The 18088-nt window shown below is 49.5% G+C and overlaps 1 protein-coding gene and 1 long non-coding RNA gene across 8 annotated transcripts in view; one reads left to right on the forward strand and one right to left on the reverse strand.

Moving 5' to 3' along the window:
* Window positions 1–5913: 5913 nt before the first annotated feature.
* On the reverse strand, window positions 5914–14036 carry LOC311514653. Its single transcript, XR_014709905.1, has 4 exons — window positions 13910–14036; window positions 13619–13748; window positions 9418–9513; window positions 5914–7283 (listed from the first exon to the last, which is right to left on the reverse strand). It is a non-coding gene; the product is annotated as an uncharacterized lncRNA (long non-coding RNA).
* SERHL2 (serine hydrolase like 2) overlaps window positions 13740–18088 on the forward strand; it is a 30007-nt gene continuing 25658 nt past the window's right edge. For 3 of the 7 annotated variants that reach the window (XM_084617246.1, XM_084617240.1, XM_084617245.1), the window contains exons 1-4: window positions 14290–14528; window positions 16719–16782; window positions 17720–17869; window positions 17950–18063. In XM_084617246.1, the coding sequence (XP_084473372.1) occupies window positions 16743–16782; window positions 17720–17869; window positions 17950–18063 (304 nt within the window). In that variant the 5' untranslated portion in view covers window positions 14290–14528; window positions 16719–16742. The other 4 variants (XM_084617242.1, XM_084617243.1, XM_084617241.1 and 1 more) reach the window with 4 other exon arrangements.

Raw genomic sequence — 18088 nt, forward strand, 5'->3', positions numbered from 1 at the left:
TGAGACCTTTGCTTTATCTGAAGTGCACTGACCAGGAAGCAGTGAAAAGACAATTGAGGCCTGTGCATTCCTGTTCTTGGGCTCCCCCAATGGATTGTTCCAGCAAGGGATGGCCATTGTACTTTCACCCAGTGCCCCATGGGCATTCTAAGGTTTGTGGGTGATTAATGAGCAACTTATCAATGCCCAATTCTGTACCAGCCATGGCCATCTTACCATGATCGCAGTGCATGGTACCACCAACACCAAGGGCAATGGTCAATGATGCAGCTGCAGATAATTTTTACTAGCAACTGCAGTTAGTCCTTAACGAAACTCTGAGAGGATCATCCTGGGTGACTTTAATGCATGGGTAGGAAAGGATAATGATACCTGGGCATGGACACTCAGGAAGTTTGATATTGGGCAGAAGAACAGGAATAGACAGCAACTGCTCAAATTTGCAGCTGCCAGTTTAATGGTGATTGCTGATTTGCTCTTCTGTCACCCAAAGATTCACAAGCAGACCTTGTATAGCTCCTGTAATTTCACTCTTTCTTCTCTGGGTTTCTCCAAATTCAGCTATTCCTTTGGCCAGTCACTATGGTGTCCTATGATTGCACTGCACTAACAATTTGCTCTTGGTCTGAAGTGAGGTCATTGGCAGAGCTGTGTAGAATCTAAGACCATTATAAGAGTGGGTGCTGCAGGTAACAGTTACAGGGCACTGACAGAGCAAGCCCCCAAAAAAGTGTGGTTTTTTTTTCTCTGGGGAGAAACAAACACTAAAAAGAGTGGGGAAAAACCCACATATTTTATAACATTAAACAAACAGCTCACCATGTGATTCATTTCATAAACGTTTCTTCCTCAAAAATAAAAAGGCACATGTTATTTCTGTCTCCGCAAGGTTGAAATAGTGTGCTGAACACCAGCTATCAGAAGTTTAAGATGACTGCACCTTAAGAAGTTCTCATCTTTTTCATGTGAATTTTATTTGTCTGGGCATTCGTGGATGGCATCTTCAGAAAGCTGGGCACAGTATTCCTGCTTTTCAAATGCAAAATTGAAGAGTGGTCAAGAGGAGAGATTTTCCTCTGTGGATAGTTGTAGCCATTACTGGGTGATTTCTCAGATTAAATTTTCCTCTATATCTTCCCTGGCAACCTCTAGCAGTGGATCTCACTTTCTTACCACTACTGCAGCTCACTTATTCTAGTGCTAAGCTCACCACCACATAAAAGCTGAATCTGGGACACCCTGCAGCAGCCTACCTCTTAAGCAATAAAGGCCCATCAGACATATTACATCTGTGTTCTGACTCCATTTGCTCCACACATTTAAAAAACCTGGTCATAATGTACAAGGACCGTAATATGTTGGGGCCTAGGTACCTCAGAGATGACCTCATTATATGCTCTCCAGTGGGATGCTACAGCTGGAGGGACCCAAAATAAGACTCTCAGATGTAGGAGACAGAGCATTCTTAGCACTGGACCCATGGTTATGGAATCCCTTTCTTGTCACAGGAGAGTTGACTGAGACAAAGCCTGAACTTTCAGACTGAAATGTAAGATTAACTTTTAAAGTATTCCCCAAGTAATAATTTACTTAAAAAAAAAAAAAAGAAAGAAAGAGGGACACTAACCAAACAACACTCCCTGAAACCAGGAGACTCGTGTGGGAGACTTGTGCTTTTTACAGAACTTCTTTTCAGTGCTTAGGTACCGAGGTGAAAGGCACCTTCGAAATAAAATAGATAAGCAGACAGGCCCTTGTCACCGCCATGTGTGACCCCTTTTAACTCCAGCCCAACACTGCACCTCTGGAGAAAGTGCATGCATCCTGAGAATAAGGTATTCTGGGATATTCAGGGTAGCGATGAAAAGCTGCTAATGCAAAAGGGTTAGTTCAACAAAAACTGGGCCTGCATCATCATTTATTTTCATAATAAAATAGCTTCTCCAAGACACCAGACCAAGAACATACCATTCCACTGCAGGCTGCAGGTTTGGGGGATTAATTCCCACTATCCCTGAAACATTCTAAAATACAATACAAGGAAAATATATCCTCCCCAGGAGAATCCTTAGGTCTTAGGTCCAAAGGGTTTTATCTGAAATCAGATTGCTGATTGCAATAGTTCTAAATACACTGTGTTTTTGGCTGAGCAAAGTGAGGCCCTACATTCAAGTTGCACAGAGACCTGGGAATGTGGGGGAAGGGTGGAATGGGGGTCACACAGAGCCCCTGACATGTGGGAAAGGGAGAAATGGGATGGAAGTGGGGAATGGGGAGGCACACAGAGGTGAATAAAGGGAACCTGGGGGTCATGGGAGAAGGAATGGGGAAGCAATTGGGGAAATGGGAGGCACACAGAGCCCCAGCCATGGAGAAGGGGAAATGTGGGACAATGGAATGGGTGCAGGGCGGTGTGGGGAATACACTGAGCCTCTGACATGTGGCAGAAGGGGTACGGAGGAATAGGGGGGCACAGAGAACTGCTGCCCTGGGGGAGGGGAATGAGGAGTTGCAGGGAGTCACTGAAATAGACAGGAATGGGAGAGTGACACAGGCAGCTTGCAGGAGGTGAAATAGAGGGATACAAGGAGCCCCTGGTGAATGCAGTGAGCTCGTCCTATCCAAACTAGGAAATGTGTGACTGCCCCCCACAAGCCCCAGTGTGAAGAAGACAGCTTAGGTCCTTTTTCCAGTAAGATACCCTCCCCTACAGGGTCCCCTCTCTGATGCTGCCTTGCAAAACCTCCTTTGAGGGATGCTCACAGTTCAAGGAATGAAGCCTCGGGAAAACAAAAGGACAAAACTTTGTGGCTGGAATCAAACTGAGGCTGAATTAGTTCTACTCTTGCAGGAAACGCTGGCACATTTCATTGGCCCCTTTCAGTGAAGCTGCAGCCCGGCCCCACCCCTCCCACTCCCCGAGTAGGTCACTTCTCAGTAACAAAAAGAGACATGCTTTCCAGGAAAGTGAAGGCTGCTTGCACACCACCCACAGTGCAGTGACCCAGGAAAGGATGCCAGCACATGCTGTGCACTTCCATTCTCACGCTGCAAGCACTGGGCAAGAGGTAATTCTGTCTATGAATGTAAGGCAGTGCTGAACAGCATCATAGAGCATCCAGGATCACTTACAAGCTGGGTTAGGAAGAAGGAGAAACATTAAGGGGCTGTACAACAGGTAATGGGGGAGGCTGCTCTTCTAAAGTCTCCTACATGGCAAGCACTACCAATTCATCTCGTTTCTATCCTGCAATAACCCCTGCTAGCCCACTCTTCCCCCTAGTCCCAGCATACAGCTCTGCCAAGGCATCTCATCCCTTTCCTAGAGCACCCCCTGCTTTTCCAGTCTGGACCCCATGCATGCATATGGGGCTCCTTTAATGGACTTCAATCCTGATCTGCAGCACCCGCTTTCATATGGAATGGCAGAGAGTGAAGACTTGTCTTCAGCGAAGGGTGAGCTTGAAGTAGAACTCATATGTTGCCCCAACCTGACTCCTATCCACACACACATTCTCTAGGTCAAGTTAAATGGTGCTTTAAACTCAAACTAGCTGGCTTGCCAGGGGATATATTTTGAAGCTCAAGTGTTCCTTACATCCAAACTAGTGATGCAGTAGGACTCAGCCAATCTGTGCTCCTAATCCAATTGCTCTGTGCTGCTGGATGTTATTTTTCACCATGGCCATTCTCAAGATAGGCTAACTTGAGTGTGGGTAACTCAAGATGACTCTGCAGTGAAGACATAGCCTGAGAGAGTTACCAAAGTGGGTACTGACTGGAGCTGTGTACATCTTATGGATTGCAGTTAACATGAATTTCAATTAATAGATTTTCTTGCGCGAACTGGATAATCTAAGCCTCACACCCCTTATCAGGCAGTCACCCAGGATGCCCCTTTTAGAGATATAGTTTTAAACAAGAAGGGATTAAAATCTGTGGGGAGGTTCTCAGTCCTCTGTTATACAGATCAGACTCAATGATCTGGTCCCTTCTGGCCTGGGAATCTATGTGGTCTTCCATTTAGGAACTTTTACATGACATACAGACACAGTCATTCAGAGGAGTGCTAAGCAAATCTAATTAGGGCCTTTTATAAAATGTGACATTTCCTCATTTTTAAAATATAGCCACATGATATTTTTTTAAAATGAAAGTTTAGATTCTGGAACACAATTAAGTCTCTTGTCCTGTCAGTTGCAAAAAACTGAAGGTAAAATGATCTAGTGATATATGTCTGAGTGTGCAGACAGCCTGAAACACTAGCTCAGAAATGTTAACTGCTCCAATCCATGTAAACAAGCTGTTGATTCTAAAACCTAGTGATGACTATTTAAATGTCAATATTGTTAACTATTTCACTGCTGATCATTTCAGCAGAAATGTCAGGCTAATATGCTTAGTTGTTATTCCTGGATATAGCGACAGATATTTGGGGAGGGCACAGTGTGACACCCTGAGGTCTTTTTTTTAAATTATTATTATTTATCTTGGGGCCAGGCAGGCTCCCAGACAACCACAAAACAAAGGAGGCACAAAGCTGGCATAAAGCCACCTTTGCCTCCACCTCCATTCTTGTGCTGAGTGGAGCTTGGTTAGAATGGAAAATTGGGGCCTTTTTTTGCGTTATATTTCAGACTAATATAGACCCAAAGTGCTTTACACAAAGAGAATCATACAGCCCTAAGAATTCTCCCAGAAGAACCACAGAAGAAAACCCACCAAAAAACTCACAAGGTGCATTTTATATTTACTAATATGTCTAAACCCAAATTAATTAACAAAATATACTAAAGGAAAATGGTGTCACCAGAACGTTCTTACATGTTAAAAACAATATAAAACCAGGTAATTCCACTCTTCCCTAACTGCTTCTGTTCTAAAGCAACATTTCTGAAAACTGTCTCTGCACTTTGGTTTACACTAAAATAGCTGGTTGATAGAGGGAAACAAAATACGGGGACAGGCACTAGACTTTCTTAAGTGGCAGACAAAGGAATTGTATGCAGACTTCAAAAAAATATTCACAAGTTTTAAGTGGAATACAGAACAGATCAGTTTTCCATGTGAGTTGCATAGGCACTGTACTTTTATATTAATATTAAATAATCCCCCCTGCACTTGTGGGATTTTATTGACACTCACATTTGTACAGGTTATCATCAATTCTGTTACACTACCGTGAGTATGTAGCAATAAAACTACCATCACAGTCAATCTTCGGCATGAAGCAAATAGATTGACTTCAGCACAAGCCAAATTTGCTCTTTTTAGACTCAAACATACTGGGAATCGGGGGAGGGAGCAGGGAAAATTCTTGCACACACATTAAAAGTGAGAGGTCAAAGGTCCAAATAGTATCAATCAAATCAGAACAAGGGCAGGTTACTGCTAATCACAAAGAGATCAATGATAAATTTTTGAAATTCTACTGGGCTCTTTACAATAATGATTTACCACCTGACGCAGAAGAACTGAATAATTTTGTTAAAACTCTTTACCTCCCACAAATCTCAGAAGAGCAGCAGCCAGGCTGGCCTCTCCATTGCAATCAGAGGGAATAAACAAGGCCATGGAGAAAATTAGTCCAGGCAAGACCCTGAGCCCTGATGACTACTGATAGAAGTTGATCAAAGTCTCAAAGGAATTCTGGTCCCTAAGCTGTTCTACATTTACAAAGATGCCTTAAAGAAACGTATCTTACCTCCAGTTATGAGGGAAGCCCTAAATTACTATGCTACTTAAACTGGGTAAGGATGCACAAAAAAGTCTACTAGCTACAGACTCACCTCTTTTGTCAATATGGATATAAAAACATTTTAAAAAATACTGGCACAGAGGCTTGAAAAAGTAACAAGTGATACGGTTCACCCCAGTCAAGTGTCATTTATTAAAAGAAAGGCATGGTTCAGATAACACGTCAGTTTATTAATGTTATGGCATTCCACCAACATTCTAGAAATTCCCATGCAATCATTTCACTCATGCAAAGAAAGCCTTATCTAGCAATATTTGTTCCTTACCCTGGATAAATTTGGGTTGGGGAAATCATGGATTCATCTGTTAATATCCAACCCCACCTCCCCTATCCTAAAGGATAGCACAATATCTCCCACCTTTGATCTGTTTTGCAGAACTAGACTGGAATGCCCTCTGCCCACTTCTGTTCAATCTAGCATTAGAACTACTTGCACTACTAAGCCCTGGTCTACACTAGGAGTTGAGGTTGAATTTAGCAGTGTTAAATCGATTTAACCCTGCACCCGTCCACACGACAAAGCCCTTTTTTTCAACTTAAAGGACTCTTAAAATCGATTTCCTTACTCCACCCCCGACAAGGGGATTAGCGCTGAAATCGGCCTTGCTGGGTCAAATTTGGGGTACTGTGGACGCAATTAGACGGTATTGGCCTTCGGGAGCTATCCCAGAGTGCTCCATTCCTGCAGCTTTTGAAACAGACCAGAGTTTCTGAAGATGCGAGCTTCATATACCTTTCCCGGCCATCCGACGTTGATGTTGGTGAAACGTCCCTTGTGATCCACCAGTGCTGGCAGCACTATTGAAAACTATTGCGGTTTATGTACTCGCTGGCTTGGTGCTCCAGTGCCAAGATAGGGATATGGGTTCCATCTATGGCCCCACCAGAGTTAGGGAATCCCATTGCAGCAAAGCCATCCACTATGACCTGCACATTTCCCAGGGTCACTACCCTTGATATCAGTAGATCTTTGATTGCATTGGCTACTTGCATCACAGCAGCCCCCACAGTAGATTTGCCCACTCCAAATTGATTCCCAACTGACCGGTAGCTGTCTGGCATTGCAAGCTTCCACAGGGCTATTGCCACTCGCTTCTCAACTGTGAGGGCTGCTCTCATCTTGGCATTCATGCGCTTCAGGGCAGGGGAAAGCAAGTCACAAAGTTCCATGAAAGTGCCCTTACGCATGCAAAAGTTTCACAGCCACTGGGAATCGTCCCAGACCTGCAACACTATGCGGTCCCACCAGTCTGTGCTTGTTTCCTGGGTCCAGAATCAGCGTTCCATGGCATGAACCTGCCCCATTAGCACCATGATGCCTGCATTGCCAGGGCCCATACTTTGAGAGAAGTCTGTGTCCATGTCCTCATCACTTTTGTCACTGCGCTGACGTCGCCTCCTCGCCCGGTTTCGCTTTGCCAGGTTCTGGTGCTGCATATACTGCTGGATAATGCGCGTGGTGTTTAATGTGTTCCTAATTGCCAAAGCGATCTGAGCGGGCTCCATGCTTGCCGTGGTATGGCATCTGCACAGAAAAAAGGCGCGGAACGATTGTCTGCCGTTGCTCTGACGGAGGGAGGGGCGACTGACGACATGGTTTACAGGGTTGGCTTACAGGGAATTAAAATCAACAAAGGGGGAGGCTTTACATCAAGGAGAAACAAAAACAACTGTCACACAGAATGGCCCCCTCAAGGATTAAATTCAAACCCCTGTGTTTAGCAGGCCAATGCTCAACCCACTAAGCTATCCCTCCCTCTGGTATTTCAGGCAGGACTTCATGGAGGGAGGGAGGGAGGGAGGGAGGGGGGAGCAAATGAATACAAAACAAATCTGGTCTATTTCTTGTTTTGATCCACTCCATCTATCTTTTACATCTTTGGCTGGCAGCAGACGGTGCAGAAGGACTGCAAGCCATCCACATCTCCTGGCTGCTCGGCAGAAGATGGTACAATAGGACTGCCTGCAGGACTAAAGAGAATGACCTGGTTGAGTCACTCCTAATTTAGTCCCTGCACCCATATCTGCTCAGGCGCTCCTGACCGACCTCACCGAGGCAGCCAGGAGCATCTCAGACATGATAAGGATGGTTTTCAGGCCTATTGTACTGTCTGCTGCCACAAGGCAATGGGTTGCTGCTGCTATGTAGCAATGCAGTACCGCATCTGCCAGCACCTAGGAGACATACGGTGACGGTTAGCTGAGCAGGCTCCATGCTTGCCGTGGTGTGGCGTCTGCACAGGTAACTCAGGAAAAAAGGCGCAAAACGATCGTCTGCCCTTGCTTTCACGGAGGGAGGGAGGGAACGGGGGCCTGACGATATGTACCCAGAACCACCCGCGACAATGTTTTAGCCCCATCAGGCACTGGGATTTCTACCCAGAATTCAAATGGACGGCGGAGACTGCAGGAACTGTGGGATAGCCACCCACAGTGCAACGCTCCGGAAGTCGACGGTGGCCTCGGTACTGTGGACACACTCCGCCGACTACAGGCACTTAGAGCATTTGTGTGGGGACGCACACAATCGACTGTATAAAACCGCTTTCTACAAAACCGACTTCTATAAATTCAACCTAATTTTGTAGTGTAGACATACCCTAATTAGGGAACACCAAGGTATTCAAGGGATCAAATCAGGCACTCAGGAAACAAAAATCCTTCTATATGCAGATGACATCCTCCTATATATTAAAAATCTAGATCAATCTATTCTGAATATCCTACCAACAGTAGATAACTTTGGTAAATTCTCTGGCTACAAGATAAATTGTGATATGTCAGAAGCAATGAAGATCTCAATGGATCTAGTTGGAAGTGGCTCTCCTATAGGGATATTTAGATGGCAACAGACAAACCTCAGATATCTTGGCATCTTGTTCCTTAAGGAAATTAAGAACATAGTCAAGGTCAGGGGTGGCCAACCTGTGGCTCCGGAGCCACATGGGGCTCTTCAGAAGTTAACATGCGGCTCCTTGGACACGCACTGACTCTGGGGCTGGAGCTACAGGCGCCATCGTTCCAGTGTGCGGGGGGGGCTCACTGCTCAACTGCCACAGGCCCTGCCCCCGCTCCACCCCTTCCCGCCCCCTCCCCTGAGCCTGTCCTGCCCTCGCGCCTCCCCCCTCACTCAGAGCCTCCTGCACACCATGAAACATGATTGGGAGGTGTGGGGAGGGAGGGGGAGGTGCTGATTGGCAGGGCTGCCGGTGGGTGGGAGGCACTGGGAGTGGGGGGGAGCTGATGGGGGGCTGCTGACATATTACTGTGGCTCTTCGGCAATGTACATTGGTAAATTCTGGCTACTTCTCTGGCTCAGGTTGGCCACCCCTGGTCAAGGTTAACTTAGCCCCATTAATCATGCAGTCAGAAAATGATTTAAACAAATGGAAGGCACTACCCCCCTCCCTTTGGGGAAAAACAAAATGAATGCCCTTCCCAGGATCCTTTGTATTCTAAATTCACTTCCCATCCATGTTCCTTCCTTTTATTTTGCTGAAATCGACATGTTCAGGTCTTTCTTGGGGGCTGCTGGTAACAAACCCAGAACATCCTTACAAAGATTACAGCCCCGTCAATACAGGTGGGTTAAAATTTCCCAACTTCAAACTTTACCATTAGGCAATAATTTTTAACCAAACAGCACAATGGCTTGTTACCTCATGCTGGAGCCTTGGATTGAATCCAGCGGGAAGCAGAATTGGTTGCTCCTTAACCCCTCTCCATTGCAATGCACTCAGATTAATACAGATTCCCTAAAGAACAATTTCCAGTTATTGTGGCAGCCAAAAATATTTGGAGTACAATGATTATTAAATTTAACAACCATCCCCTTCTACATATCAAGGCCTCTATCTAGGGGTAATTTGAAACTCTGTATAACAGGAAACCCCATAATTTGGCCAGATAGGATTAGGAGGGATAGAATACAGAAGGACCTAGACAAATTGGAGGATTGGGCCAAAAGAAATCTGACGAGGTTCAATAAGGATAAGTGCAGGGTCCTGCACTTAGGATGGAAGAACCCAATGCACAGCTACAGACTAGGGACCGAATGGCTAGGCAGCAGTTCTGCGGAAAAGGACCTAGGGGTGACAGTGGACGAGAAGCTGGATATGAGTCAGCAGTGTGCCCTTGTTGCCAAGAAGGCCAATGGCATTTTGGGATGTATAAGTAGGGGCATAGCGAGCAGATCGAGGGATGTGATCGTTCCCCTCTATTCGACATTGGTGAGGCCTCATCTGGAGTACTGTGTCCAGTTTTGGGCCCCACACTTCAAGAAGGATGTGGATAAATTGGAGAGAGTCCAGCGAAGGGCAACACAAATGATTAGGGGACTGGAACACATGAGTTATGAGGAGAGGCTGAGGGAGCTGGGATTGTTTAGCCTGCAGAAGAGAAGAATGAGGGGGGATTTGATAGCTGCTTTCAACTACCTGAAAGGGGGTTCCAAAGAGGATGGCTCTAGACTGTTCTCAATGGTAGCAGATGACAGAACGAGGAGTAATGGTCTCAAGTTGCAGTGGGGGAGGTTTAGATTGGATATTAGGAAAAACTTTTTCACTAAGAGGGTGGTGAAACACTGGAATGCGTTACCTAGGGAGGTGGTAGAATCTCCTTCCTTAGAGGTTTTTAAGGTCAGGCTTGACAAAGCCCTGGCTGGGATGATTTAACTGGGAATTGGTCCTGCTTTGAGCAGGGGGTTGGACTAGATGACCTTCTGGGGTCCCTTCCAACCCTGATATTCTATGATTCTATGATTCTATGAAAGGGATTTTGACCATCAGTCAATTTATTGCTTACATTGTCCAACTCCTGATGGCATTTCCTAGGCTGGTCAGGGAAAATCATGTTCTCCCTCTCAGTCCCTCTTTGTCATCCTTACTCTGGCTCCCAGCCCTATTACTCCATTCCTAGTCTGCCCCAGACCCCTCCCCCGCTGGTCTTGGGCTGGTGTCCTAGCCCCTCTTGCAGGAGGTCTGAGAAACCCACTCAGTCTCTCCCCAGAACTATGGGCCAAGGCAAGCCCTTGGCTACCCTGACATGCAGTTGAGCTCTCCAACCACATGCCTCCACATCAACTTCTGCAGTGGGATAGATGCGGGTCTCGACATGAATACAGGAGACAAGAACTGGGAGGTAGGTGTCAATCCAGACTATTCAACCTCCCCAGGTCTTCCTGAACCAGAGTACACTCGCAACCTGAGTCTATGAGTCCCTTAACTACAGTTCCTCTCACCCTAACTGCTACTACCCACAGCAGAGCCCTCTGATTTTTGGAGCTGACCCCCACCGCTTGGGCCCATTGTAGTAACAATTGCGGTATCACATTCCATAATCAGGCAATTTTTTTTTTAATATGCCCAGATTGACCGCAACTGAAGCAAACCACAGGGCCCCGTGGTCCACTTCCACCAGTATTTCCAGTAGACCGCAGGGCTCCCCGGGTCCTTTGTAGGTGCTGTGCGCCCCTCCCCCCCCCACACAATGTTTAGGACGCTTGGGGTCTTTCCCCTTGAGGACTTCCATGGGTCACCCCTGGTGAACTCCACTCGGTTTACCATACTTCCCTGGCCGCTTGTCTCCTTCAGCCTCAAAGAAGGCTTCAGCTTGCTCCATGGCTTCCCCCCATGAGGCCAGCTGGAAGTGCCCCACCCAGCTCTGCACCCCCAGGTAGAACCTTCAGGAACTGTTCCAGGACAACCTGATCCAGAACTTTCTCCACTGAACTGGTCTCTGGGCAGAGCGCCCACGTCACGAGGTCCCGTAGTTTCTGGGCCACTACCCGCGGTCGTGCCCCTTGCAGGAACAGTTCTACCTGGACCCTGCGCCCATAAGCCCCCGGAGTCGGCCCTAACCGGTCTAGGATGGCTGCCCTCACCACTGGATAGGAGTCTGCCTGTTCATCGCTCACTGCCTGGTTAGCTGCCTGTGCCTCACCTGTCAGGAGCGGTGCTATGCAGGCTGCCCAAGTCAAATCCTCCCAGTCCGCTGCCTTTACCACCCACTCAAGTGTCCAGAGAAAACCCTGGGGATCATCCTCTGGTCTGAGCTTCGCCAGGCCCAGAGCCAACTGGCCCCCAGTCCCATCACCAACTGCATTACCAGGCATGGCACGGCCCAACCGCTTCTGTATCCACACCTACTGTTTGGAGTGAACTTCTTGCCAATGGGCCTCCTGCTGTTTCTGTTGATTCTCCTTCAACTGCATCAGCAGGGCCTGGGTCAGCTGCTGCAGTTGCCCTGCCACTAACAGGCACATCACCTCCTCCATCTCTCCCCTTAGTCTAGGGGTGGGCTGAGATCCCACTTCTGGTACCAGGGGTCACAGGCAGCCACCACTGCCCAACTCCAAGCATGCACTGCCAGGCCCAGTCTCACGGGGGTTTATTATTCCTTTATCACAAAGGTTAGCAAACAAGCAGAATGCCATCTTAATTCAATACCTGGCCCCAGGCTTCAGGGCCATCCTTCCCAAGAGGCTCTGGTAGGGTTTCCAACTTTCTAATTGCACCAAACCGAATACTCTAGCCCCACCCCTTCCCCAAAGCCCTGCCCTCTGCTCACAACATTCCCCCTCCCTCGGTGGCTTGCTCTCCCCAACCCTCACTCATTTACACTGGGCTGGGGCAGGGGGTTGAGGTGCGGGAGAGGGTGCGGGCTCCAGGGTGGGGCCAGAAATGAGGGGTTGAGGGTGCAGGAGAGGGCTCCAGGCTGGGCAGGGGGTTGGGGGGCAGAGGGGTGAGGGCTCTGTCTGGGGGTGCAGGCTCTGGGGTGGGGCCAGGGATAAGGGGTTTGAGGCGTATGAGGGGGTTCTAGGCTGTGGGGTGGAGCAGAGGGGTTCACGGTGTGGGAGGGGGCTGTGGGCTGGGGCAGGAGGTTGGAGTGCCGGGGGCGGTGAGGGCTCCATCTGGGGGTGCAGGCTCTGGGGTGGGGCCAGGGAGGAGGGATTTGGGGTGCAGGAGGGTGCTCCAGGTTTGGGGGGGGGCTCAGGGCTGGGGCAGAGGTTTGGGTCAGGGGCTTACCTTGGGTGGCTCCCAGTCAGCAGCACAGCAGGGCTAAGGCAGGCCCCCTGCTTGTCTTGGCTCCATGCTGCACCCCAAAAGCAGCCAGCAGGTCTGGCTCCTAGGTGGAGGCGCGGCAGGTGGGTGTGCATGCTGCTCTCACCCAGAGGCACCACCCCTGCAGTTCCCATTGGCCACGGTTCCCAGCCACTGGGAGTGCAGAGCCGGTGCTCGGGGCAGGGACAGTGTGCGGAGTCCCATGCCCCCTCCTCCTAGGAGCCAGAGCTGCTGGCTGCTTCCAGGGTGCAGCACGGAGCCAGGACAGGTAGGGACTTGCCTGCCTTAGCACCACTGACTGGACTTTTAATGGCCCAGTTGGCAGTGCTGACCGGAGCCGCCAGGGTCCCTTTTTGACCGGGTGTTCTGGTCGAAAACCGGACACCTGGTCACCCTAAGGCAGCTTATGTCAACCTAACCATGTAGCGTAGACCAGGCCACAGTCTCCTGCTGTCAAAGTGCAGACATTTCTGAAAAAAGAAAAGGAGGACTTGTGGCACCTTGGAGACTAACCAATTTATTTGAGCATAAGCTTTTGTGAGCTACAGCTCACTTCATGGGATGCATAAAGTGGAAAATACAGTGAGGAGATTTATATACACACAGACCATGAAAAAATACACATTGTAAGGAGAGTGATCACTTAAGATGGGCTATTACCAGCAGGAGAGTGGGGTGGGGGGAGAGAAAACCTTTTGAAGCGATAATCAAGGTGGGCCATTTCCAGGAGTTAACAAGAACGTCTGAGGAGGGAGGAATAAACAAGGGGAAATAGTTTTACTTAGTAGAATGACTCAACCATGTCTGAGCCGTGAAGCTGCAGGTCTCAGGTGTGTCCTAGAGGGGGTGCTGCAGGCCAGGCTGTCCTTTGGCTGCCATTGTGCTTCTAGTCACCAGGGGTGGCTGTTCCTGGGCGATGGGGCGCGCTCCTGGGAAGAGTTTAAAATCAGAACACAGCGATACACACGCCGCGCGGCTGCTCCCTTGCAGTCACGAGCGGGCTAATTACGGAGCACAGGGGGGGTGAGGTAATCTCCTTTACTTCCCGGGCTAACTGCTGCTGGTGAGCGGGAAAGGCGTCCACGCTTACCCGGAGCTCTTCACCCGCAGCAGCAGCTGGTCGCATGAAAGATATCCCCTCACCCGCCCGGTCTCGCGCATGTCCTGGGGCTGGCCCAGCGCCAACAACGCTGCATAAGAGGGATCGTGTTACTGAGCCCGGGGGCCTTACTGCTGCCCGGGCTCGGTTCTTGTTCGGGCGGGGGCCGCCTCCCCAGAAGCGGGCGCGGGCTGCGGCAGGCTTCCCTCGCGCCCTGCCCGGCGCTCGCGGCGCGCTCCTCAAGAGCAGCGGCCGCAGCCCGGAGCCGCGGTGGCCGCGTTTCAGCAGCGGGAGAAACGCCCCCGTTCGACGACGCGGGGCACAGAGAAGCAGGCTCCCTTCAGCAAGGACGGGGCCACAGCAATGTAAGGCCCGGTTATCACCGCGCCTGCTGTACATCACTTTTACATCCTGGAGGAGCGCTGGAGAAGGGGCAGGGTTAGGTCCCTTTAAGCGTTGCATCCACAGGGGGAGGGCACCGTCTGTGTGGTTCCGGCTGCAACTACTAGGAAGCGGCTGTCTCAGTCCTCCCCTCTCTGCACCGAGCCGACTCAGGCCTCGGCCTGTGCAGCTGCTTGTGGCTTTGACGCAGCTGTGCGGACTCCTGGAGGTATGTGAGCAGCCGCTGCACAGGTGCCTTCTGATCTCCTTCCCCCTTGGTGTGGTTCTTACCTAGCTTCCTCCTTTTAGAAATCTCCTCTTTGTACTGACTGAGTGAGGCTAGTGCTGGGGAGGATGCCAGAGGGGAAGCCTGGCTTCTGGTTTCCAGGATAAATACGGGCTGGGTGGGTAGCAACGGAGTTTCCCACTGTGCCTCAGCGCAGGGGGACCACGGCTAAGGGGTCAGTTCATTCTCCTTGGCGCTCTCAGTCCTTGGCCTGTTTGCGGAGACTGCAAAGGCAGGGGACGGATGGGCAGGATGCTGGGGTTTGTTATTTGGACTCGTCCTGCTGGGAATCAGACCAGATCCTACCAGAGAGCTTTTGTGAAACAAATTGGGAATGACTTTGGCCTAATCTGCATTAGAAAAGGTTTGCCACTACTAGAGTTACGCCAGCAAACCCTCCTCGCACAGACCTAGCTTATATTGGCCGGGAGCGTTTTTTGCCAGGCGAGTGTATGCCGCTGGCACTAATGAAATCAGCTATCCTGGTAAAGTCACTTTTTGCCAATATAACTGATTCTACACTAGGGCTTTTGGTGGAATAGAAATGTTGCAAAAAAAAATCCCACCCCTAACTGACATTGCTGTACTGACAAAAGTTTCTAGTACAGCCCTGGTCAAGGACGCATCCAACCAGGGGCTGGAACTGGACCAACACCCTAGTGCTGAGAGGCTGTGTGTCCCTTGTCTCAAGCGGTCTGGCTTCTTGAAGCTTAAGGGCCATGTCTGCAGTGAGGGTAAACTTGCATGTTTGCTTTATACCAGCAAATGTTCTGGCCTTAAGTGTCTTACTCTAGGGGCAGTTCTACACTAGGGACTTCTGCCAGCACAGCTGTTAGTCTGGAGTGTGAAGAGCTGTGATCTGACATAGCTGGGTTGGGAGAAGTCCCTAGGCTAGGGGCAGCTATGCCAGCAAAGATGTGCCTTGCCCAGTATAGCTTGTTTCGCTCATGGGGCGATTTTATTATGCCGGTAACAGCTTTGCCAGTAGAGCTACTGCCACACTAGGAGCGCTTTGCTGGTACGGTGTGCCGGTATCTCTATACCAGTAAGCTTTCCTTCTCCTCGCAAGAATATTATAGAATATTTTGTTTGCTGGTAAGTGGGGCTGAACCACTCTCTGACTTCTCAGACTGAAGATATGTCTACACTGTGGAGACTATGCCAATGTAATGATGTCAGCATAGTCCACTAGCGCAGATGCAGCCTACACCGACAGAAGGAGTTTTTCCATCAGTGTAGGAACACCGCCGCCCTGAATGACATTAGCTCCATTGACAGAGGCCCTCTTCTGTCAACATAGCTGCATCTATACTGGGGGTGTTGTCCGTATAGCTATGTTGGTCAGGGTGTGGTTTTTCCAGACCCCCTGACCAGTGTAGCTATGCCAATATCACTTTTCTGCGTGGGGCCTGGGCTAAGCCTAAAAGGCCTGGGCTCCTCACGCAAGTGCAGCCTCTGCTCCGATATGCTCTTGAATGGGTGGAGAGAGCAGAAAGCCTCTTCCCAGCCCACGCATAGAGCCCAGATGAGGTGGCAGCAATGGGGGAGCAACAATGATCAGGGGATCCTGAGAGCAGAAGTAATAGAGCCTCTGAAATTAATGGAGATTACCATGCCAAGTCAGATAGTCTGGTCCCATAGCCTCTCTCTGACTGGCCAATACCAGCCTTGGCTCTGTCAATACCCCTCAATCCTTACAGGCACTACTTCCTGCTATTCTAGTTGTGGGATTTCTTCATGCAGCAGCTCTGACATTTCTCATGATCTTCAGCATCTCCAGCCATTTCGCAGAAGCAGCTGATTGAATTCAATTAAATGAGACTTCATTGGCATGGCAAGCTATTCAAGTATCCTACATTGTGTCCAGAGGTGTGATGATTTTGCCATGGCGGATAGGGTCTATGGTAGAGGAGCCCACGGTGGATGATGAATAGGGAGCTGTTTCCTTGGAGATGCTAATAAGCACTGTGTGACAGGAGTGTCTTCTGTGACAAGGTCCATGAGGGAGGTGGAACAGACTCCAGCAATCTGGCATCAGGTTCTGGAGCAACTATAGTGCTGAAGGAGAAAGGTCTGGGTCTGCCTCCCCTTGCTCACTGTTTCTAGTAGGCTGTGTTCCCCTTTTCTTCTAAGGCTCCAGGAGACAGAGAAGACGAGATGCCCTCAGTGCTGAAATGGTCTTCTCTGCCAGTGGCAGGTAGGTCTCTGTGTTGCTAACCAAGGGGAATCTACTGCTGAGATCCAGGTTTGATTCCCACTCCAGATCTTCTGTGTCTGTGGCCAGCTGGGTTAGCAGGTGCTGCAGAGCCAGGAGAGGACTGGGAGAGGGGAATTCCTTCTGTTGCTTTATCGTGAACCCCTCCCCTTCCTGGCAGTTAAGGAGCATCACTGGCATGTTGCCCTGGAAGGTGCAGTTGTGCTGATGGTGCTAGCTATCAGACAGGGCAGCTGCTACTGACCTAGAGGAGGGGGAATCCCAAAGGAAAGGCCTCTGGGGGTCAGAACTTACCAGAAAGAAACTCCAAAATAGCTCAGGAAATAACCTCTGTGATTAAAAGGAGTAAGATCCTGGGTCCAGCTCATCACTCACTGGACAGCTGGTGGAACTGGGGGAGCTGGGATGTGGGAGGAAGAGGAGGGACATGAGTGCAAGGCGGTACATGCACTGGGTGGGGCAAGGACTAGTGAGAGGCCAAGAGCTCGTGGGGTGGGGGTGGCAAACAGTTTTAAAAATTGTATTAAGATGATGATTTTAAAAAGTGAACAGTACAGAGTTTAAGCATAGAAGTTTCTGGTTATCAAGGAATAACGTACAGATTATCAAGGGGTGCAAAGTTCCGTTTAAGATCGGATGGGGTAAGGAATACATAATCTGCAGTATCCCTGATTTAGGGTAAAAGGTTAACGGGTCAAAGTACAGACATTAAGATATATGGGTATGTTGTTCATATAATGGCTATGTTCAGGTGTGGAGTATAAGCAAAGGCTGGAGTTTGCTAGGTGACTAACAGCTGGCACCTGTGTAACTCTTTACCTGTTCTGAGTGCTGAGTGATGACTCTCACAGCACCCAAACTGAGCAATGAGGCTGCAGCGTTCGGGTGATGTAATTTGCTGTTGTATGTTGTATTTCAGGCATGGTCTCGGAGATGAAGTTCCCAGTTCCTTGGGGCCACATTGCAGCCAAGGCCTGGGGATCCCCGCAAGGCCATCCCATGCTCTGCTTGCATGGCTGGCTGGACAATGCCAACACCTTCAACAGACTCATCCCATTGCTCCCTAAAGGTGGGGCAGATCAGCCTCTGGTTCGCTGTTGTGGGGAGGGAGGCTACTCTGTGACTTACTGTCTCGCCTGCCTCTTTCAGATTACTGTTACATGGCCATGGATTTTGGGGGCCATGGCCTGTCATCCCATCGGCCCGCAGGCTTTCCTTACCACTTCCTGGACTATGTGAGCGAGGTCCGCAGGGTGACAGCAGGTGAGCAGGCTGGGAGGACTCGCAG

Source organism: Lepidochelys olivacea (assembly GCF_965140295.1).
Source record: "Lepidochelys olivacea isolate rLepOli2 genome assembly, chromosome: 1".
Lineage (NCBI taxonomy): Eukaryota > Metazoa > Chordata > Testudines > Cheloniidae > Lepidochelys > Lepidochelys olivacea.